Source organism: Grus americana, chromosome 22 (assembly GCF_028858705.1).
Source record: "Grus americana isolate bGruAme1 chromosome 22, bGruAme1.mat, whole genome shotgun sequence".
Lineage (NCBI taxonomy): Eukaryota > Metazoa > Chordata > Aves > Gruiformes > Gruidae > Grus > Grus americana.
This window is the reverse complement of record NC_072873.1, coordinates 540,728-562,815: the sequence shown is the minus strand read 5'-3', so window position 1 is coordinate 562,815 and position 22,088 is coordinate 540,728. Positions and strand designations below refer to the sequence as shown.

Here is a 22,088-nt window from a genome sequence, read left to right as displayed (position 1 = left end):
AGCGCAGTTGGGGACCGGGCTGGCCCCTTGCCAGCAGGGCCAGGTGTTTGCATCTGGCGGGAGGATGTGGGGGCAGGATGGGGCCATGTGGGCACCCAGCTGGGATCTGTGGCCCCACTGGAGCCGGCAGCCCCACGGCAGAGGTGAAGGTTCTGGGGGGCTGTTGTGATGCGGGGAGGAGATGGTGGCTCTCGCTGCCCCCCACCCCCCCCCAAGCCTGGTCCCGGTGCCAGTTCCCCGCAGAGCATCCCATGGCCCCGGGCAGTGAGGCCGGGCGCGGGCAGGCGGCCTTTGCAGTGCTACCTAATGGGATAAACCAATTCCCTTAACCCACTTATCTGGCTGATCCAATAAAGGTGGCTGGGAATAAAGTGTGCGCGTGGTCTTAATGCATCCCCCCCCCCCCACACGTCCTCCAGTCCCGACAGCACCATGGGTCTGTCTGCGGCAGCCGGCCCAGTGCTCCTCCCCAGAGGCAGCCGCAGCGGGGCTGGGACAGAGGTGGGACGTGGGCCCCTGGCACTGGGACTCGCTGGCCCTGGCTGGCGGGGAGTGGGAGAGGTGGCTGTGCTGCTGGCGGCAGCGGCGGCAGCTCTGATCCCTGGGCCAGCGAGGAGCACCAGGGGATAACCCAGCACGAAGCACGACGTGGGTGCAGGTGGGTTGTGGGGGGCCACGGAGCAGCTCTCTGGTGGGGCTGCAGTGTGGCTGGGTGACATGGTGTGTCTGTCCCACCTCCAGCACGGGGGTTTGCTCAGCCCCATGTCCCCTAGTGCCATCGCTTTTGTCATGGCGTGGGGGGTGTGTGTGTGTGTGTGTGTGTGTGTGTGTGTGTGGTGTGCTCCCAAGCAGCCTTGCTTGTCCCTGTGCTGCCTCCCCCAGCAGGGTTTGAGGGGTTGTTGTGGGGCTCTGGGGGTGGGGAGGGGGCAAGAGTGGGACATGGGATGAGGACAGAGGGGTGGGGATGGAGTGGGATGGGGATGGAGTGGGACATGGGCTGAGGATGGAGGGATGGGGATGGAGTGGGACACGGAATGTGGAGGGAGGGATGGTGTGGTTGGAGGGCTGGGCAGGAGGAAAGGGGCAGCAGGATGTGGGCAGGAGCAGGCACGTAGAGGCAGGAGGGTAAGGGACAGGAGCGCAGGGCCGGGTGTGCCGTGGTGGCCGGGAGCCACCTCCGGGCTTGGGTGACGCAGCGGCTCCGGCAGCACCAGGAAGCGCCCGGCTCCACGGTAGGTGAGGGCGGAGCGGCAGTGACAGACGCTGCCTGCAGCAGGACCCCACGCTGGGGCTGTCTGTCCGGGACCCCCACTGCCACGTGGGGCCACCCGTGGTTTCGCTGCCCCCCCCCCCCTCTGTCCCCACAGGCCGGCATGGACGGGGCTCTGCCGCCTGCCAGCCCCACCGGGCTCTCGGCGTACGTGGCCGTGTCACAACTGCTGGGCCTGACGCTGCTGGCCACCACGGGCGCCTGGCTGGGCCGCTACCGGGGCGGCGTGGCCTGGCACAGCCCCCTCCAGTTCAACGTCCACCCCCTCTGCATGGTGCTGGGCATGGTTTTCCTCCAAGGTGACGGTGAGTGGGGCTGTGGGACAAGCACCCTGTCCCCGCTGCAGCTGTCAAAGCCCCTGGAGCTGGAGCTGGGTGGGAGTGAGGGGTGGGGGGGCAAGATGGTAACAAATGAGACCGGGAAGATGCCCCAGGACCCCCTGCCTGTGTGCAGCACCCCTGGGAGATGCAGGGTGCCGGGGAGGAGGGGGACCCCCACGGATGCTCGTCTGCCTTCTCTCCGGCAGCTCTCCTGGTCTACCGGGTCTTCAGGCACGAAGCCAAGCGTTCCACCAAGGTGCTGCACGCAGTGCTCCACGGCCTGGCGCTGGTCATCGCCCTCGTTGGTGAGCGCCGGGGCCGGGATGGGCAGATGGGGCTGGATCTGGCCCCAGTGGTAACGGGCTCCTCTCTGCAGGCATCGTCGCCGTCTTTGAGTCCCACCGGACCAAGGGCATCCCTGACATGTACAGCCTGCACAGCTGGTGCGGGATGGCCGCCTTCGTGCTTTACCTCCTGCAGGTGAGGGCTGGGGATCCCCTGGGCCCCCGCGGGGGAAGGAACCCCGCAGCACCCTGTAACATCCCCGCACTCCTGCAGTGGCTCCTGGGCTGCGGTTTCTTCCTGCTCCCCGGTGCCTCCTCCTCGCTGCGTGGGCGGTACAAACCCCAGCACGTCTTCTTCGGCATCGCCCTCTTTGCCCTCTCCATTGCCGCCTGCTTGCTGGGTATCACCGAGATGCTGCTCTTCAACATCAAGTGAGTGACCGAGCTGCGGTGGTAGCAGCCCCCCAGACCCCACCGACCCCCAGCAAAGGGCTGCTCCAGCCCCATGGGGCAGAGGCTGTCCCCTGCTCAGGACATGGCTCCATGGCTATTAAACCTCCCCTGGAGGCCTTTAGTTCTGCTGCTGCTGAGTCACTTCCCAGAGGATGTTTAACAAGGGCCAGATCCTGCAACACCTTTCTTTGGGGATGGGGATGAAATATCCACCGTTGCCTGTCTGCAGCCAGGTGCTTTCAGAAACCCCCTGGGATGCTCATGTCCCTGGCACGGTGATGGCTCTAGCTGCGCATCGGGGTGTCCCCGTCCCCCTCCAGCCCCAGCACCGTGGGTACGCGGCTATGGGGCACCCCAGGAGCCACCTCCCTCTGACTGGGGGAGCACATCTGGCAGGGGACTGCCTATAGCCCTGCTATAGGACTGTAACCCCAGTTTTCTCTGCTGTGACCAGGAGTGTCTCCCCAAAGCGAGCAGCACCCAGGCAGTCACCTCTTGCTCTGACTTGGGGGGAAAGGGACCTTTCCCAGGATGTGTGCCCGGAGGATAAGGATGAGGAGGGGGGTCCCAGCCAGGGTAGGGACAGGCCACCCACACCCCAAGGCTTGAGCATCTCCCTCTGCCCCTGCAGGGATTCCTACAGGCACTTTGTGCCCGAGGGTGTCTTGGCCAACACCCTGGGGGTGCTGCTGTTGGCCTTTGGGCTAGTGGTGGGCTACGTGCTGACACGGGACGACTGGAAGCGCCCGCCGCTGGCTGAGGAGCTGGCCCTCTCCATGGACTTCAAGACCCTTACAGAGGGTGAGAGCCCCGACGGTGGCAGCCAGTGATGCCCCCAGCTCCCCGGTCCCCGGCACAGGCACCTCGTGGTGTCTGTGGGATGTCCCCATGTACCCCGTCTGGGGGCTCTGCCTGGCTCGGGGTGACAAGGACAGCTGGGGAAGGACATGCTTGTTGGTGTAACGCTGCCCGTTGGGTTCAGCCTCGCTTGGGCTTAATCCTCTGCTCTGCCCCGTGCAGCCCCCGGTGCCCCCCCCAGCCTGTCCCCAGCCCTGTGGGGCCGGCGGTGCTGCAGGCAGGGGCAGGGGCTGGCAGCATCACTGGGGCGTGAGGGACGGGGGGGGTCCCTGGGCTCTGCTCTGGGCATCGGGGTGGGAGCGAGCGGCTGAAGCCCAAAGCCCATTCTGATGCCGATGGGCTGAGGGGATGTTTGCCATCATCCAAATTTCCCACTTGCTGCCCCTCAAAGGGCTCCCTGGGGGCTCAGAGCAACCCAGTGTCTGTGCAGGTTCAGCCTCTTTGTGTCCAAAAAATGTTTTCCCCTCTCGTGCGATGTGTTGTCTGCTCAGTGGATGTTCCTGACCTAATAAATGTTTGCAGCTAACTCCGTCCTCCTCCAGCTCATGGTTTTGGGGTACCCCTGAGGTACACTGTGGGCAGCTGGGGAGGGCAGGGTGGGTATTTGGGATGGGACTGTCCCATCCAGGCTCCATGCCATGCACCCGGTGCTGCAGAGCTCAGTGGTGGCTGCGTGACGGACCCCATGGGGACGTGTCTCCTGGGCCTGGCCATGCACTGGACGTGCCCATGGAGTGGGGGACACCCACTGCCATGAGGTGCATTCCCGATTTGGGCTCATCTCCTCTGCTGCAACCAACCCCTCTTCCTTCTGGGTTTTGGCACAGGCAGCTGTATGGGTGAAAGTGCCGGAAACCTGAAGCTCCTGATCCCAGTGCTGCAAAGCAAGCGCAGCCCCAGCAAAGACACAAGCCCAAGCCGGGGTTTTTTGCTCACCACAACCCCCATGTGCTCTGTCCTTCCAGCGCTGCACATCCAGCCCGGCCCGGCGGCTGCAGGCAGGGATGCTCGTAGCTGCGAGAGGTGTTCAGCTGCAAAACCGAGCCCCTGGTTTGGGCGGACGCTCCGGTTCTTGGGAGCTGCAGGGCTCCAGTGTCCCCAGTGCCGAGCTGTGCTTTCCACAATTTAACCCAGGAAACTCCGGTGCGGTTCCCTCCCCTATGTCATTAATGCCCCTTTGCTAATGGCAGCAGCAGCAGCGCTGCCTCCGTCCCCTCCTGCTCCCGGCGGTGCCACGTCCCCGTCCCCACACAGTGACAGCCAGACCCGACCCTCACACCATCCTGATGTATTTCCATGCCAAGAAGCCACGGCATGCTGCTCTGCTCATCGCAGCGTGGGAAAAACACCAGGCCAGATGCCATTTCCAAGTGTTAACCATTTATAAATAAGTACATTTTTTCATACATACAGTTTTCATTGTACAGATTACAATCTGTATACATTGGCGGGGGGGGGAGCATTCTTTTGAACTTTTCACATCTATCTCACAGCTCACATGTACAGACAAGAAAACTCTGCTCAAGCAAATACAGCAAAGGAAAAAATATGTTTTCTTCTTTCCTTATACATGAGAGGCAAAGGCCTCTGCTGTCGGCAGGGGCTGCTCTTCCCACTGCACAATATCACAACTGTGTGGTGTTCAATATATCAGTAGAGAGAACAGAACATGCATTGAATAATATACTGTACAGAGAAAGTCCTTTACATCAGAATTATAGAAAAGCTAAAGGAAAATTTAAGTGTCTTAAAGATCTTCCCAGCAAGTGTCTCAGAGGATGGCAACCAGGGAATTGTACAAAGCACAAGGTGTGTGTACTGTACGTGTTTGTACCAAACTCAGATCCTCTCGGATGTGAAGACAGAAGGGAGATGAGACGCTGAATGCAACACTATGGGAAAGAAAAGGCTGGACAGGGATGACACCGGCAGTACTGGCAGAGTCCACGCGAGTCTCTGGGTGGAACAACAAAAAGGACTTTACGTAGCACACAGTGCTGCTCTCAGTGTCTGGCTTATCAGTGCACAGCGAGGCAGACCCACGGTGAAGTGACCCAATTCCCTGGGCGTGAGGTTCTCCCACCCGCCCAGCACGACCCCGACCTGCTGGAGGAGACGACCTGCAGCCCCAGCGGCGTCCCCGGGCAGCGTCACCCAGAAGGGACAAAGTCTTTTGGAAAAGCAGCCCTCTGTTTTCGCGACTATAGGATGCGATCCCATCGGATGGGACCCGGCTGCTGACTCCTCAGTACTGTGACAGCTAGAAAATGAGCAGGAGGAACGGATACGGCAGATGGGTTTGGTGTCCATTGGCTTTCCCGGTGACAGTCGCACTAGCTGTGTTTTCTCTTGGGTAGGTCTGTAACAGTTGTGGTGAGATCCAGCTGTATAGTCAGGAGTTGGACACGAATGCATCTTGCTAAAGAATTGAGCCCTTAGTGGTTTATATTAGAAAAAAGAGTTTGATTGAATGAAAATCCAGCAATTATTCACACAAATCTGAAAAAAATCCGCACGTTAACTTTCAACCATTGTGCTTTGTGTCCAACACGCACCCCACCAGACTTTGCGTAGAGCAACCGGCACGGGGTGAAGGCATTTATCCGCAGAGGTCCCAGCGGGTACAACAGCTCTTCCCCTAAGCCCTTGGTTAAACACTTAATCCCGGTAGAAGAGTTATCTTGAATTCCCAAGACTAAAGCAAAGTACAACCACCAAAGAGCTCGCGACAGCTCACCGCAGACCCACCTTTGCAAGGAAGGTGGAGGACGAGCAGGCACGCCGGCTTGCTTGTTTCTCTAGATAAGGCGGAGCTGGCACTTCGGTTTTAGCTAGACTTCTTCTGGGTAACCCTGAATATACAGCAGCCTTTATACAAGGGGACTGAATCGCTCTAAATTTAATAGCCACCCTGGTTCCGGACCTAATCCAAGTATGGCTTAGGTGTTTGTCATACGCACGCACAAATGTTCACACTAGCCAAGCAGTTTTCTTTACAGCCAGGTTAAAGAAAAAAAAAAACCCAAAAAGTTCGGTGCTCGGACGGACCCACCTGCAGGCACTGGTGCCAGGCGGCAGACGGACAGACATACACACGCCTCGGTTTGTCGGGAGCCGGCCAGCCTGTGCCCTCCCAAGCAGCGGCACAGAGAAGGTGGCTCAGGCTGCACGGTGCTTTCGCCTCTGGGGACGGATCCCAAGGGATCTGTCTTCGTAAAACCTTCCCTTTCCTAAGCACTGACGACTGCTTTCAAAGCCCTCCAATGCCATTCCCAGCCTGGCTGGTGGGGACCCCTGCAGAGCCCCGCACCAGGTGGGCGTCCCCTCCCCTGGGACCGGAGCATCCTCCCAGCCTGGGAGACAAAGCAAGAGCCGGTGAATCCCCACCGGGGATGTGTCAGACACCCACACCCGAAGCTGGGAGAGAAGATTTCGGCTTTACGGCGGCACACCCAGCTCTCGGAGTGGCTGTGGGCCGAGGATGAGAGGCACCCGGTGGGAAGGTCAGCCGAACACAGGGCTCGGCCTCAGCGTCACCTACCCAACACGCCCCAAGAACCAAACCCGGACGTTTCAATGTCATCGAGAACCTGGTTTACTTGGTGCACCTAAGAATCCTACTCGCTCGCAAGACGGGGGCTCGTCAGCAGTGCCACTGCAGCTGGGGAGGGGATGGAGGTGCTGGCTGGCAGCATCGTCCCACATCTTAATTGCTCAAAGAGTAATTAAACATGTAGCATGGACGGACAACACAACACCGTGTCTGAAAATCTGCGCACGCTCCCGCAATGTGGCCCGGGCTTGTCAGCTCCGGGTCTAAGATGACAGCATGAAGGGACGTCAGGTGAGGCTGAGCCTGGCGCCCCACCGAGCCACGCGTACAGCAGCGCGCTCCTCAGCAGGACCGCGCACGACAGCACAATACGAAACGACCTCTGCTTTCCGTCCATGCCAAATCTGAACTGTGACTCTGAGGACACGGGAACTGTGTAAAGAACAGCTTTTCCTCGGAGAGGCGTGCTCCTCACCCACCTGGGAACCACAGCAGCCATCCTGCCTCAACTGTCCCTAAGAGAACTGCTGGGGAAGTGCTTTAAAACCACTGCAAATAATTTTGTATTTAAAAATTAATCAATCTGCTGATGCTTATATACAAGAGTCAGTTCTTGTGCTATAAATGTTATGATTCATTGCTTTGTTTTTTGTTTTTTTTTTTTTTAAAAATACACTAAGAGACAAGAGCTGTTTTGCTATTTTCTAATGAAGACACTACTCACGCTTAAATATCCAGTATTTGTCATAGTAACAAATTCAAACAGTAAAGTGCACCCATTTACAGAGAGAACAGATGGAAAACCATTAGTGCAAGAATCCTGTGAAAAATGTAACATGTGGTATTGTGAAAAAACCTGCACACCGCAGTATTTAAGCCTTCTTTCAGCTTGGTGTTTGTGTTAAAAGTGTGAGCTGTTTTCTTTTTCCCTTAAAACATCTTCATAAACCCAAAAGTTATACACAGAAGTGCTGTGAGGGGACGTTTCGGAAGGACTGGGAGCACATGGCAGCAAATAGCGAAAGCAAAGCAGGGGCAGCTCTCCCATCGCTGCTCTCGGACCATCCCGTTTCATCTCAGCGGAGAGAACCGGCTCACGGCCGTAGCGCATCTCACTCGGCCGTACGAAACAGGGACGGGGCTGAATTTGGTTACTTTTTCCTTTCAAAGAAGCAACTAAAGGCAGGAAGCCACTCACTCGTTCAGGAAAGCTGGAGGATGGGAGGCGCTGGGGAAAGCGACTGGTGCTACTCCAGACCCACGGACAAGCACGTACCAGCTATAGGTCACTCTACGCGGAGGAGAACTGTGATCCTTACGAAGCAGAACATGCTGCTTCAAAAAAAGAGAGGAAGAAAAAAAAAATCATTACACCTCCTTTGCAAGGAGAGAAATAGTGCACGGAGCTGACTGTCCCCGCGGGCAGCCCGCCCTACCGAGGGGTCTCCCAGCCCACCCCACTTTACAGAGCCCTGTAAGAAAGCAGAGTCAGCGCTGGGCTGCACCTCGAGAAAGAAAACACCAACCTCAATCCAGTACTGGCTTGGACAAACACTAAATAGCCCAAAAGAGCCCAAAAATCTCCAGACCCCGTGGAGGAATGCCCCCCCTCCCCGAACGCTCTCAAGGTGTCTACAAGACACAAGCCTCCATCGTCCCAAGATGTGCACGTCCCAGTTTGCTCTGAGCAAATTAGGCAACGAAATAGCAACGAGATGTGCTAATCCACACAGAGAAAAAAAATACCAACAGCCCCATCAAAGCCAGGGTTTGCTAAAGAGTTCTGGGCCAAGTCCTTATCTGGTGTAAATGGATGTAGCTGCACTGATGTCGCGCTGGGGATATGCTCATTTACACCAGCGGAGGTTGGATCCCATGATTTGGTTCAAGAAGTCTTGCCATCTATTCGCATAGCCCTTTGGAAACACCGAAAGGTATCGCTCCTCCTGCTCGGCACTGAAATCGCTCTTAGGAGTTGATATGAGTGAGGTTCGGCATCGGGCAACAGGCACTATTTTGCTTTAAAACAAGCTACAGGGTTATCGCTCTCCCCCCCCGATCGTCCCACCCTTCACCCTCAGTAACTGAAAAGCCAGATTACAAACCCACCAGTGATAAATGAATCTGTAAAGAAAGTCCCTCCACCCCCCAAAAAATTTCAGAGAATAATTGAAAAATTATTGAAAATCCTATAAAAAGGATTTTGGAAGCATCTCCTGCTTTTCACACTGTCTTGATGTGATTTGTATTTGATAAAAAAAAAAAAATAGAAAAAAACAATCCAAACCAAAAAAATGTCCTGAAATAGATTGCATAAATAAATTATAAATATCTCTCTCTTAACTACAGATCCTTAAAAAGCAAAAGGTGGTCTCTACTATTTGCAGGTACAGCACACGGCAATCGCTTTCCAAGATTTCGGGAAATGCTCAGAGGAGCGCAGCCCTCGCTACGGCACTGGCTCCCCAGTGGGAGCCGGTCGAAGGGAAGGGATGCTGCAGGGCTGGGTTTGCGGACGGACCCTTCCTGTCTCAGGAACCCTCGTGCCGTGTTATGCATCCTCATCATAAAAAATTAATAAAAAATTTTAAAATTGCAATTTTCCTCCTTGAATACCATTTTCTAAGTCAGATTTTTGTTTTTCCTTGCAAGTAAAAAAACCCCATCAAATGAAACCCCCAACATTAAACTGTCCTGGTGAAAACGTGGTGCTGTGTGTGAGGTGCAGTCGTTTGCTAACGGTGTGAAGAAGTTGCTGTTGCAATCCCAGTTCACGCGCAAGAGGTTTCTGGCCAATTCCCTTGGCTGATTAAAATGCACACGAAGGGCCAACTTTAAACTCTCAATGCTTGTACAATGCCCCAGAGCAAACCAGTGTCGGGGCACCTGGCTGGTAGCTTGCAAAGTAGCAAAGCATCTTGTGATCCCCACCCCTTCTGGCCGATGATGCCATTAAATAACGAAGGAATCCAATTCGGATTAAACTGCTATAAACCAGATGAAGCATGATGGTTATAGTGCACAGCTCCTTGATATTGAAACACATCGTGCCTTTGCTCGCTGCGGACAATCTGCTCTTTGGGGGCAAAGAGCCAAACGACCCGGCTGGCATGGGGACCTGCGGATGCAGCCTTGGGAAAGGCTCCTGTGATCCCTGCTCTGCTCCCGCTAGGAATTCCCATCAGAATTAAGAGCTCGCTGAGCCAAAAGAAACCGATTTAAATCGAACACGATTGTCTCTTGAAAAAGAGCTGGTTACCTCCCGCTGCGTAGGGGATATTTCTGGACCACCCCGCACCACGTACTAAGATATCCTGGTGGGGACTTAGCTGGAATTGGGCAAACGATACTGGCTCGGCTGATGTTGGCTTCACGGTCAGCTGGGGAACGAAAGGGCTGGAGCACGTGCATGGCTGTCTGACCACCACACAAAGTACCGGAGAACTTGGTCATGTAGCTACCAAAGAGAAATAAAAATAATAATAATATGCATGGAAATCAAGCTTGGAAGTGTGTGCTGAAAACATGAGGGTCTTACTCCAACAAGCGTCTTTTACACATTAGACTCCACAAATGGTCTCTTTGGTTTGATTGGGGATGTCTGCCCTTGCCTGGAGTCCCTGGAGAGCTGCCTGTACAGGTTGTCCTGGTAGGCCTGCGCCACAGGCAGCGTCCTTGCCACCTTGACGTCGGGATACGAGGAGGCTTGGGTGACTCTCTCCAGGAGGTCTCCCCGGGACCCATTGGCCAGCATCCCATGGGGGCTGTAATAGTCTTCCTCTAGCAAATGGCCGTTCTGTGCATTGTTGGTTTTGTTATAAAAGGCAATGTTGCTGATTGAAGAAGGCGGGCTAAATGATTCTGGCTGGGGGAGATTGCCAGGAGATGTAGGACTAATGACAGTGTCCACTGACGACACAGCCCAGGTCCGGTTCTGCTGATGGAGATGGGGGTACTGCTGAGTCCGAGCGGTTTTATCTATGATTCCCATGAACGGCGTGGTCCGGGATCGGGCTGGCTCGCTGGGGTAACCCCCCTGCGTGGGAGAGACCGGAGAAAGTTCATCGCACGATCTGTCGTAAGCTGGCTTCAGAGGAATCTCCATTTGCTGGATCGAAGCAGAAGGGCGGAAGTTGGGAGTCAGGTTGGAGGTGGAGGAGATGCTATTGCTGGAAGGAGAGAAGCGGAGGCCAACGCTCTGAGAGTGGAGCAGGGGCCTTGGAGTTGGCGGGTGAGGCTTGATTTCGCTGGGATTAACTGTGATGGGCCTTCTTATGAGATGAGACACATCTGGAGAGCCCAGCTGGCTGGCGGGGAGGGAAGAACGTTCCAGGTCAAGCTTTGAGTGACACACTGGATAGTAGGAAGCGGACTGGCTTCGCCCGATCTGAGGTGTCTGGCTGTATCTCATACCCCCCCTGTACGCCGAGGACGGTCTCTGGGGAAGGTCTTCTTTAGCCAGACCTCCGTGCTGACAGATGGCTCCCGCGCTGAGGCTCGCCTGAACGTGCTGCACTGGTCTGCTGTCACCGACGATGCCCCCGATAGAGCCCTGGTAGACCAACCTGCTCTGGCTAACCCCCATTTCCCCTGACGCTGACTGGTACTTGCTGGCCATCGAGTGGGCAACCTGGCTGTAAGCACCGGTTGGGATTACAGTACTGGAATGGACGGCGGAGCTGGGCTGGTTGCTCCTCACGATCTGCGCCTTGGCCGGCTGCAGCCTCAGCCCCTGTTGCGGCACGGCCACGGGGAGCTGGGGCATCTGGAAAGACCTCTGCGTCATCTTGGATAACGGAGACTTTGGTCTACCAGGGAGCTGGCTGACTCCGCTAGGTTCTTGCTGATAACGAACCGGGGAACCGGACTGTGACCTATAAACGCTCATGCTTTCTGCTGGGGGGCTGGCGCGATACTGAGGACCTCTGCGAAGAGGAGAAGGTGGTGGGCTTTGATATTCCTTCCCTTGACTTCCGACAGGAGGTGGGCTGAAGCGGTAAGAGGAGCCCTGGTGAGCAGGGGACGTGTGCGGAGGACTGGGTCTATAATGCGAGTTTTGGTGCGTCGGAGACAGAGCCGGAGACGTGGGCTGGTACCCTTGCCTGGTTGGCGAACCCACGGAGCTATTGGACCTGAAATCAAAGACCTGATGAGAGCCAAGAGGTGAGCCGGAAATATAGGCTGAGTCCCTGTGAGCTGGGGATGGGGGTGGGCTCTGGATGATGGGCAGCCCTTGGTTTGGCCTGGACTCTGTCTGCAAGCCAATGGAAACGTTTTCTACATCCTGCTCAAGGTATTCCTCCTCAAAGATATCTTGCACAGAATACAGCTCTTCGTGCTGGGCTTCAGGTTCAGGCTCCACCGGGAGCGGTGGCTGCTGCTGTTGCTGCTGCTGCTGCACCTGCCTGCACTCCTCTTCCACCCGCATCAGCAGCCGCTGAATCTCACGGTTGTTGGGACAGAGCTTGATGGCCTCGTTCAGGTCCTCCAGGGCTGCTGAAAACTGCCTGCTTGACAAAGGGACAGAAATGACAACTGAAATTACTCTGGATTTGAATGGAGCCGTTCTCGGAGGCTCCTGAGGGTTAAGTGGCTTGTCCGTGTTACTGAGGGAGATGTCTGTGATTGCTACCGCTGGCTGCGTCTCTCAAACTCTGTATTGTGTGCCTCCCTTGGACTTACTTAATCCAAACCGAAGGAAAACACTGCCAGCCATTCTGGGGAAGAGGGGAACAGAGTCCTGAGATGGCACAACCCAGACTAGCAAAGATGCCTGTCCTCTGCAGTACGCATTACGGGCTAATTAATTACTCCTCTCAGCACCACCGTGAGCTTTGCCCCCGTGTTAGCGAAGGGGAAACCAAAGCATCCATAACTAAGAGCTGAGCTCACCGCTGCTGTAAACAAGCGCAGCTTTGACAGAGTTGCAACCGCTTACGCCAGTGAAAATTTAACTTCTGCCTGATGCCAAGACCACACAGCGTCAGGGCTGGCTCCAGAGCCCAGGGGCTCCCATGGGTCAGCGCTTTAGGCAAGGCTTGTCTCTCCAATTTTGCAATGGATTTGGCTAAGTTCTTCAGAACGAAGGAATCGAGCACCGTTCGGGAGCCTGTGAGCTGCCCGGGAAGCCTTGGCAGGGGAAGGGCCGGCCTGTGAGGAGTAAAAAGGAGGTGGCGGTTTGGGGAAGGGGGTTGTCATTTACAGGGACACTGTTCGCTTTTGAGCAAAACCATGTTTGAGCACGACTGCCATCTTGGGGGGCGATTGCAGAGAAAAACTCCCCAGCGCCTCCCAACACCAGCTCAAGCTTTTGCACAAGCCATTGAAAAACCAGCTGGAGGAAGGAAAAGCCTCCTGCTCCCCAGACTGTGCTGTGCTCAGGGGTGCTGCTGGGCACAAACTGGGAAACAGCAAAGAAAAGCCAGACTGGTGATGGTTTCTGCTGGAGAGACCTGGGGAGATAAGGATGCTTGTATGGGGGGAGGCTGGTATCATCTGGAAAGGAACCTGGTTCTTATGCCTCCTTACAAGTGTTTTGGAAACAACGGAGAGGAAAACCACTAAAGGAAAGGCATTAGGTCAGTGTGGCTCAGCTAGCAGGACTTCTCTGCAGAACAGAAGGTCACGGCTTCTCCTCCCACATCAAGAGCGGGTGGACCAGACAGCGCAGCATCAGCTGGGCCAGGAGCCCGGCTACACACACGGCCTCCAGCATGGAAGGTCAAGTGGTGGTGGTGTCTGCTGAGCTACGATGTCTGCACAGGTGGACTCGGCATACCTCTGGCTACCGGTGATCCTCTGCACTGCCGTGCAAGGCATTTCGGCTGCCGTTTAAAACCGAGACGCATGCAATGACAGTGCGCCCAGCCCTTGAGCCCAGGACTCGGAAGCAAGCCCTCCTGCTCATTTAGGAATGGCATTGATCGGTTTTGAAACGAATCTAATCTCACATCTTTTAGCCTTCAGGGAGGTTAACAAGGGAATCCTCCGGGCTCCATCTGAGACGCAGAGAGATCCCAGGGCTGCAGCTCTCTAGAAGCCGGCCGCAGCGCTCTGAGCGCAAGCTATGGCTGAAAGCTCACCAGCTGGCGCTTGCCTGTGTAGTCACTGCTAGCCAGCAGTTTCTGCCTTGCAAAAAGTGCTGCAGGACAGAGAGATTCATAGATTTTAAGGCCAGAAGAGATCATTGTGATGAAAGAGCCTGCCCTCTTGCATAACGTAGGCCACAGGGCTTCCAGAGTCATATTTTGCTTGGAGTCCAAGTTGTGGTTGAACTAAAGTGTATTTTTAAAAAGAATACCCAACTTTGGTGTAAAGGTTTCCAGTGTAGTGAGATGTTCAGACAAAGTTCAACTGAGATGAACCTCTCAAAACTTTTGCATTCAGTTCTCTCCAGAAATTACCAAATGAGGGAGGGTGTGACTTTGGAGTTTGAGAGGTTTGTGATCTCACTAATCAATGTTCCTTTGCCATTTCTTCCCATGGGGACACTGGTACGGTTTTGCATGGTGAATGCCTAGGTCGGTGTGGCCAGGCTTGAAGAGACCAGCCCCTCGCACTTTGCTCTCTCTCTCCTCACCTGCTGCTGCGTTTGGCCCTTGCTCTTGCATAGTAAGCTTCATAAGATTTCGGTTTCAGCTCCAGTGCTTTAGTAGCAAATTCCTCCGCCATTCCAAAATCCTGTCATTACAATAGGTGTACAGATAAGTAATTGAATAGATATAGAAATAAAAATATATACAGTTTGGGAAGAAAACAAACTTAATACGGACATTTTTCTTTGCATGTAAACTTGGAAAACTCGATGGTATCTTTCACATGGATTCAACATCATTAACAGCCAGAGAGCTACAAGGGCACGTCCAGAGACTCAAAGCCCTCTCGTAACGCTGGATACTGTCAGTGCCCACAGAGGCCAGCGTGCCACTGGCACCGTTCTCATCGATTGTGTCCCCAACAAGTGCAGGCAATCCCTCTCCAACAACCTACAGTCTTGAGGAAACATCTGGTCTCACAGAGGATGGAATGTAATCGCATGAAGGATTTTTTTTCCATAGTTGAAAGCAATAGGAAACCTTTCCCACGCCCTCTGCTTCCCACTCTGCAACACACTGAACACACTTCGAAGGGGCTGAATAAAGCTGCACATGAAGGACGGGACTATGAAACCCCGGTGGCCACAAACAGGACTCGCCTGGCAAAGGTCCCCTACCAGTGCCACCCATTCTGCTGTTCCTTGTCTCTCCCCTACACCGCACCTGGGAGACTAGTTTGGGAGTGGGGAGGGTGGCAGCACAGGACGGAGGCTGCTCTGGGTGCTTTCAAGCGGCAGTGCCATGAGACTATCAGCCACGGTTCAAACCCTGCCAGCTGCCCTCCCTTGCCTTGTCCCAAATGCTTCACCTACCACTAAGCTCAGCTGAAGCTCTGCACTTGTGAAGGAGGCCTCTTCCCAGCAGAGGGGCTTTAATTTCACAACTAAACATTGCTTCGGGTTGCTGGCTTGGGCAATGGCCCTGAGCAGTTCTGGGAGAAAGGACCGAAGAGTACTCCTGGTTTGTTCAAAAACTCAGTAAAAGCAAAACCCTGCTACTGGACGCCCTGCCTGGGGAAAGCTCATACTTTTGTTTGTGCCTTCAGGAGCAGTTACTGAAGAGACATTGCCTAATAGACTGAACTGGGAACGAAGAGGTAGGTACCTTTATGTTTTCATCTATAGGTACAAACACTGCAGGAGCAATTACAGCCCTCTGAAATTTTCAATCACAAAACCTGGGATTCCCCAGTTAACAATAAACCAAAAATCTTGTCCTTACAGCGCAGGTTTAGCTGCGAGTTGGCTTGTTTAAAAAGAAGGTTCACACGTTTTCTACAAACTGTGGTGTTTGCTCACCAGCATTATGGTTTTACTACTTTTCATCTTTCTCCCTCACCACTTAAAAAAACATGAAGGTGTCACAAAACCCCCTCTCCCTCCAGTGGGATCTTCGCTGGCTCATGGCCTTGGAGGAGATTTCACTTTTCGAGTCTATGGAGAGTTTAAGTTGCAGAGGTGAAAGCCCCTGCACGTAGAGCAAGGGGGAGGTGGCACTGCTCTGCTGGAAGGACAGACCTGCTGCAGGAGCTGGTCGCTACGTGCTGCTAGATGGGAGTAGGAAGAGTGATGGTGATCTGGCAGTTCTGGGAGGAGAGGGAGTATGTGGGGGTGTTTCTGGATGAGTCACTGCCCCGGGGAAGTGCTAGCCCCCTAAGCATATGCTCCTTCATTTTAAATTAATTAGCATTCAAAGGAGCACATCTCCTGGCTCCTCCCTCACCACTGCCCCAGAAATCTGGAAAATGCCTCCAACCCCAATTCACATCATCATCAAAAGGGAGTAATAAAAAATTCAAAAAGCTATAAACATAGCAATGAATTTTTAATCACCAGAAATGCATATTAAATCATTACTGCTTTTGAATTATAAAATGCCAGTGCTCTGTGAAGGACAACCAGGTTACACAGAGGAGAGATCTCAGAGGTGAAAGCACGATCACAGGATGGACATATCTCTGTGCACAGGCAGAAAGCTGGCAGCTTGAGCTTAAGGCCACGAAGAGTGGGGAGACTTACGTTCATTTTCCTTCGACATCGGGAGAGGTTGAGAAGGAGAGACACTTTCAGCTCACGGAAGGTTTTCAGGTCTTCTCCAAACCCTTCCCTGGGGAATTTTTTCAGAGCATACTGGTAGCGCTGGGCGGCCTCTTTCACTTTACCTTTCTAATGGAAGGAGAACATGTGAAAACACATCCTTGAGTTGAGTTTACTTCACTGCAGAGAACCCACTCACCAGCCCCATGAATGTTTTAGGTGGTCAAGGTAACACGACTTCACTGTTTAGCTCTTTTCTAGAAAGGAAAGCCAGAACATTTGATCAAGGGCACATCTGATCTGGAAACGCAGACGCCTTGTGCAAGTTGAGTTCTCCCACTTTGTACAGAGTTGTCACGCTACAGTGGGAAACACAGCAGAAATTGTGTTATGGTAACTCGATACAACTCCATCTGGTTTCTGGAGAGATGGTCTTTTGAGCTGGGTGATCAGTAACTCATTTCCGGAGAGCACCCTACACCCAAAGCTTAATAAGGACCAGGGAGGGTAAAGAATACAAAGTGTGGGACTTTGGGTGGAATTCCCGGGGCTCCGAGAAGCCTCTGCAATAGTAAAGATAAATGTTATGGCACCTATGTGGCCCTGAAGTTGGACAAATGGGTTGAGATTCATCTCCCTGGACTTTAGATGTCTAAAAATTAGGTGTCTACATCTAAGCCCGTCAACCGGGTTCCTTTTATAGTTATTGGGACGCAATAGTCACCTTCAAAGGGTGACTCATCTTTGCTATTCTGGGCACCTAGTTTTGGGATGGGCTGATCTGCGCCCTGGAGGGGGGCAGCCGTGGCAGCCTGGGTGAAAGAAAGAGGGCAAAATGGGATCTAGGACGCATGCAATTCATGATGACCCAGACATAAATTTTGCAGCTGCGAATAGTAAGCTTTAAAACCTTTTAGACTCAGGTTTCTCAGCTGTATCATGTATCTCTGGCAGATAACTCCAGTTACAATGCCAGCTTTGCATATTTTCTGCTTCACTCTTAGAGCCTAACAGTGAGTCGTTGTCCTTGCACATTTTGTGTGTGTGTGCAAATCTCCAGGTTTTAAAGATTGGGTTAAAATAAACACGGAGCGAAAAAGACTCTCTAACTGTAATGGTGGAACATCTCCCATGGGCTAAAGGGCACGGCGAAGCCATCTGTGTCCTGACAACCTGTTCTCATTGCAAAAAGTTTCTTCCACGAGTTTTTCTGGGATATACTATCGTGTTGCCTTGTTCCACAGCAGTGAGCCTGCTAGGTAATGACATCGTTGCCAGATCTGATGTGATGACATCAGCACTCCGAATCTCTGTAAAACACTTGGGTTCTGGTGTTTTCAAAGAGGAAATGAAGTGCTGGCTCAAATCCAGAATGTGGAGCGACTTGGCTTTGCTCCAGCTTCGTTACAGATTTGGACAATAAATCCCCCCCTCCTCAACCCCACCAACCAAACCCAAACAGTCTGCAACACGAGGAATGCTGCGAGCAGTAGCTTGTACTTGCCACGGATTAAGGCAGCAGCACTGCTCAGTCAAAACCTCATACAAAGTTATGCTGCATCTGTTCAGTTTTTCCAAAAACAATCTTCTCACCTTATAAAACATGTCTCCCTCCTCCATCAGCTTGCTCAACAGGATGATCATGATGTCTGGTTTGGAGGTTGCCATCGCCCATGTTGCTGGACCTGTAGTGTACAGGATGCATGATGGGTAAAGAACTCATACAATGCAAGGGTGGTAGGAAGCTGGGTGGAAAAAATATCCTGGGATGGGAATTTCTGCTGGAGAGAACAACTTGGCATGGTCAAAGGGCAGAGCGCTCCAAATGACTGAGCTGACAATTCCTCTCGCACTTAAATTAACGTCATCCACATTGCAATTGTTTTCCTTTGCAGTCATTAAGACCAATCCTAATCACCACCACCACCACCACCACCACCACGGGCTGGGAAATGACGGGAGCCATTTCCACAAGAGGGCACTGCTGATTGTGGAACCAGCTGGGGTGGGGGAAACAAAACATATTTAAAAGGAAAAAATCAGAGTGGTTACATAAAAGCATTTCTAAATTAGAATCTCTGGAAGTGTACTAGGAAATCTGCAGTTCAACTGTCGATAGGCGTTTTGTGTTTAAGTGGATTGTGATTTCCAACTTCACGAGATGGGAAATACTAGAGTAGAAAATCCATTAAGGTGGAAAATACGACAAAGGAAAGGTGGTGTCTAAGTGCTGCTGGTGCCGGAGCCGTCCGCTGGGCTGGGGACACGCTGGCTCTGCGCAGGGGACCGCCCGTGCAGAGCCAGTCGTTATCTCAAGGTCTAATACTGGGAGGGAAGGGGTGGCAAAAATTTGGGGACAACTCATTAGTGTGGGTGAAGAATAAGTCAACAATATTCTATAAGTAGATTCAGTACATTTTGGGGGAAGGAAGTTAGTTTTTGAGTTCAAGTTATTCTCTGCAACAGTCATTAAAAAAATTATTTGAAGGTGAGGTAAATTAAAAGATTAGAGGTGTTGGGGACGCATGCAGGCTAAATCAAACAGGAGAAAGCAAGGCTGACAAAGCTATCAGATCGAAGCTGATGCTGACAGCAATGAGATATACCTCGTGGGCGACTCGGTAACGTCTGACAACCTTCAAAGAAAGGAGAAAACAAAAAGTTGTAGGAGAGAGGGGAAAAAAAAATGGATGAAGGTGAAAAAAAAAAAAAGAAAGGAAAAAAGCAGCTGTGAGAGGCAGGCAGCAAAGAAGCCAATGCACCAGCAAAATCCCCTTTCACAGGAAAACGTAACGTGAGCAGCTGTGTGGCGCAGTGCAGGTAACACTAAGATCTGAAAGCATACACAGAGCAAGTGAACGCAGCAGCTCACAGCAATGCATGGACATAGTACGTTTGTTGACTCAGACTAGTAAAGATAGAAAAAGCATTACCGGAGGAAAGACCTTGCCAAAGAAACAGTGGTTTATTGATTAACTTGGCTAAGTAATACGACAGCAAAAAAAAAATAATCCCCATTTTAATAAAGAGATCAAGGCAGCCGTGACTCGCTGGCTGCTTTCGGAGGACAAAGCAGCAGCTGGGGCTGAGGCTCCCTCTGTGTTACACTCATATTTTCTAGGAAGCCAGCCCCACTGCTCGGAGTCCTGCCTGAGCACAGAGCTGACAGTGGATGGTCCCCGTGTCCCTACCTATCTTTGCTCCTTTCTTCAGGAGAGTGACGACGACCGAGGTGTTGCGACACCCCACCGCCCTGTCGAGGGGGCGCATCCCGCTGTAGTCAACGTGCTCGATCATGGCCCCATGGTCCACCAGAAACTGAACCTGCAACAAGAAGCCCAATGGTCAGTTCTGCTCCTGGGCGAGATCTTTGTGCACTGCTAGGGGATATGCACCCAGCAAAAGCTTGCTCTGCTCCACTGCCTGGGCTAAAACCACCTCTACAGGGTCTGCGGGTACGTCTGTGGGTACATCAGTCTCATGCGCTGACCTCTGTGGAAGAGCTTGCGCATATGGAGGGCCAGGACACCATATGGTTATCGCTACATCAAGCCAAACTGTGCTATTTTGATGTTTTTATGCCAACTACCCTTTTTGTCCTGCATCTATTACTGGCCACTTACCACCTCTGCATCGCCGTAAAAAGCTGCCAGGTCCAGCGGCGTGCGTCCATTTTTGTCCGCGTGGTCGGTGGCAGCCCCGTTCTCCACCAGGGAACGCACCACGGAGAGATGTCCCTTCAGACAAGCCCAGCTGAGGGCTGTCAGGCCCTCCTTGTCCATTAGAGAAATGGAGGCACCTGAAAGAACAAGCATCAGTTCACTGAAGAGCTCTCTGCTGTTGAGCACTATGATACAACAAACCATCAGCTTAGTGATGACGGCTTATTTTTAGAGAGCTATGTACATAATTATTAATTTATTAACATTTCTCCCACCGCGGATCCCACCCTCTATGGCAACTTCAAATGCGCTGATAGGAACTGTGGCAAATGAGTTTATGCACACCAAGCTGAAAACTGTTTCGCACGTAGCTCTGTAGGCTTTTCTGGCAAACATCTTCTAAGCTGTAGGGTGGATTTGACATCCCTCATCTGAGACATCAATCTTTCTTTTTAACTGTTTTGTTTTTTTTTTTTAATCAAAACCCATTCCAGCCTGTGAGAGTCAGAGATGAAGAACATTTTCCTGTTTCAGCAGGTCATTGTGTACCAAGGGGAACTAAGTCAATTCAGCTCAGTTCTTCTAAAAGAGCACATATCTTCTCCTTGTTACCCCCTTTCTTTTACCCAAATTGACACAATTTCCAGCATTATTTCTCCCTGAACTTTACCTAATATAAATACAATGTTTTGGGATAAACTACTGCCAACTGCAAGCCAAGGAGAGAGGGACTTGACGTTTTCTTGGATGAAGAAACTGCGCTGCCATACCAACGGGTCAGTATTGCTTCATACGGCATATGGATACGCATACGAGATCTGAACAGCAGCATTAAGCGAACACTCCTCGTCATGGCATGAAGACAACTCCTGTTGCCATGGCACAGGCAGGGCTCCGGCTCTCGAGCGTGCAGAAGAGATCCGTATCAGCTCTGCTCCTCCGAGGAATTGTGGCTACCTGCGGGATGCTCCTGCCAGCAGCCTGGGATGAATTGCTGCTGCAGTATTTTTCTCCTGTGGGTGAACTCTAAACCGCCCAGCATGAGATCTCTGGCTGCAGAAAGCTCAGCAAATGGGGGAGTAATGTGAATTTCCTGAACCTTCCCGTTCGTGCCAGGTGACATATCCCCCGGTTAGCAAGCATCGCCCAGATGACAGCAAACTGACAGGTCTTCCAGCTTGCACAACGTTTTGCGGAGGAGCACAACACATGAACATTTGCTCGGGATATGCTCAGAAACCTCCACCCAGAGCTCTCAGCACAGCCGCAGCATCCTGCCTGCTGCGTGCCTCGAACTGCAGCGCAGAGCGCCAGCGAGGGAGGTGGCAAACGACGGCTGGGGCAATCTGGTGTGCCGAGGAGGGACGCTGGCTGCAGTGTACAAGCTAAGAGAAGACAACATAAACTCCCAACCTCTTGCCAGCCTTCTCTCACACTGCCCACACTGCACCCAGGAACTCTTCTGAAGCTCTGGGAAGGCCCTCCAGATGATCCTCAATGGACCCGACGCCAACTTTTGCTCAGCAAAGCAGGACAAAGCCTCATTTCATTCCTTCTTATTTGTACAGCTACTTTCTTGCAATCAAATCCTCAAAGTATTTTCTTGCGTTTTCCCTCTGACTCTTCCGGAGCAGGTGAGAAAGCTCCTACAATAAGAGGGAAGGCTGGAAAGCTCCATCATCGCTTCCCGCTCTCCCCAGCCCCGTGGAAGAGACACACCATACCACAGGGTGACACGCGCAGACTTCAGGGTATCACTGCCGCAATGCATGCTGAAGGTCTAAGCGAGTGGACAATGCGCACCGCTTCAGAAATGCCAAGACGCTGCTCCGAGGCAGGCTGGGCACGACCTCGGCAGAAGCGCCGAGCTCCCGATGCAGCCGTGGCTCCCAGCAGAACCTCTGCTTGACTCTGAAGGCATCTTACACTCCTTTGGGGATCTCTGACCTACTTAAGGCAGGCAGACATGAAACAAACTGATGGTTTTGAGGGCGAGTGGCTTACGGTGACCTCATGGGACCGGTCCCTGCTGCGGTGGGAAAGATTTTGTCTGGGTA

The 22,088-nt window shown here is 52.9% G+C and overlaps 2 protein-coding genes across 18 annotated transcripts in view; one reads left to right on the top strand and one right to left on the bottom strand.

The window, feature by feature from the left end:
- The first annotated feature begins 504 nt into the window (after nt 1–504).
- Nucleotides 505–3,708, top strand: LOC129195336 (transmembrane ascorbate-dependent reductase CYB561). 3 transcript variants are annotated; one of them, XM_054801279.1, is made up of 6 exons: nt 505–658; nt 1,368–1,575; nt 1,797–1,895; nt 1,967–2,070; nt 2,149–2,306; nt 2,959–3,708. In XM_054801279.1, exons 2-6 carry the CDS (start codon nt 1,374–1,376, stop codon nt 3,155–3,157), a joined length of 762 nt encoding a protein of 253 aa, XP_054657254.1. In that variant the 5' UTR covers nt 505–658; nt 1,368–1,373; the 3' UTR covers nt 3,158–3,708. The 3 variants fall into 3 exon arrangements, with proteins under 3 accessions (XP_054657254.1, XP_054657253.1, XP_054657255.1); XM_054801278.1 differs by lacking the exon at nt 505–658 and adding an exon at nt 1,228–1,232 and having other exon boundaries at nt 2,959–3,698; XM_054801280.1 differs by lacking the exons at nt 505–658; nt 1,797–1,895 and having other exon boundaries at nt 1,239–1,575; nt 2,959–3,698.
- An 840-nt stretch (nt 3,709–4,548) lies between these two features.
- TANC2 (tetratricopeptide repeat, ankyrin repeat and coiled-coil containing 2) overlaps nt 4,549–22,088 on the bottom strand; it is a 250,259-nt gene continuing 232,719 nt past the window's right edge. For 12 of the 15 annotated variants that reach the window (XM_054801162.1, XM_054801168.1, XM_054801160.1 and 9 more), the window contains 7 exons: nt 19,993–20,168; nt 19,561–19,693; nt 18,976–19,005; nt 17,963–18,054; nt 16,352–16,498; nt 14,318–14,418; nt 4,549–12,248 (listed from right to left, as the gene is read on the bottom strand). In XM_054801162.1, the coding sequence (XP_054657137.1) occupies nt 10,292–12,248; nt 14,318–14,418; nt 16,352–16,498; nt 17,963–18,054; nt 18,976–19,005; nt 19,561–19,693; nt 19,993–20,168 (2,636 nt within the window). In that variant the 3' untranslated portion in view covers nt 4,549–10,291. The remainder of the gene's footprint in view (nt 12,249–14,317; nt 14,419–16,351; nt 16,499–17,962; nt 18,055–18,975; nt 19,006–19,560; nt 19,694–19,992; nt 20,169–22,088) is intronic. The other 3 variants (XM_054801156.1, XM_054801158.1, XM_054801159.1) reach the window with 3 other exon arrangements.

Excerpts from the sequence above, each read along its gene's own strand:
- LOC129195336 (XM_054801279.1), top strand. The coding sequence starts at position 1,374 with ATGGACGGGGCTCTGCCGCCTGCCAGCCCCACCGGGCTCTCGGCGTAC. Across the intron at positions 1,576-1,796 it reads GGTTTTCCTCCAAGGTGACG|CTCTCCTGGTCTACCGGGTC; the intron begins GTGAGTGGGGCT and ends TCTCTCCGGCAG. Across the intron at positions 1,896-1,966 it reads GCTGGTCATCGCCCTCGTTG|GCATCGTCGCCGTCTTTGAG; the intron begins GTGAGCGCCGGG and ends TCCTCTCTGCAG.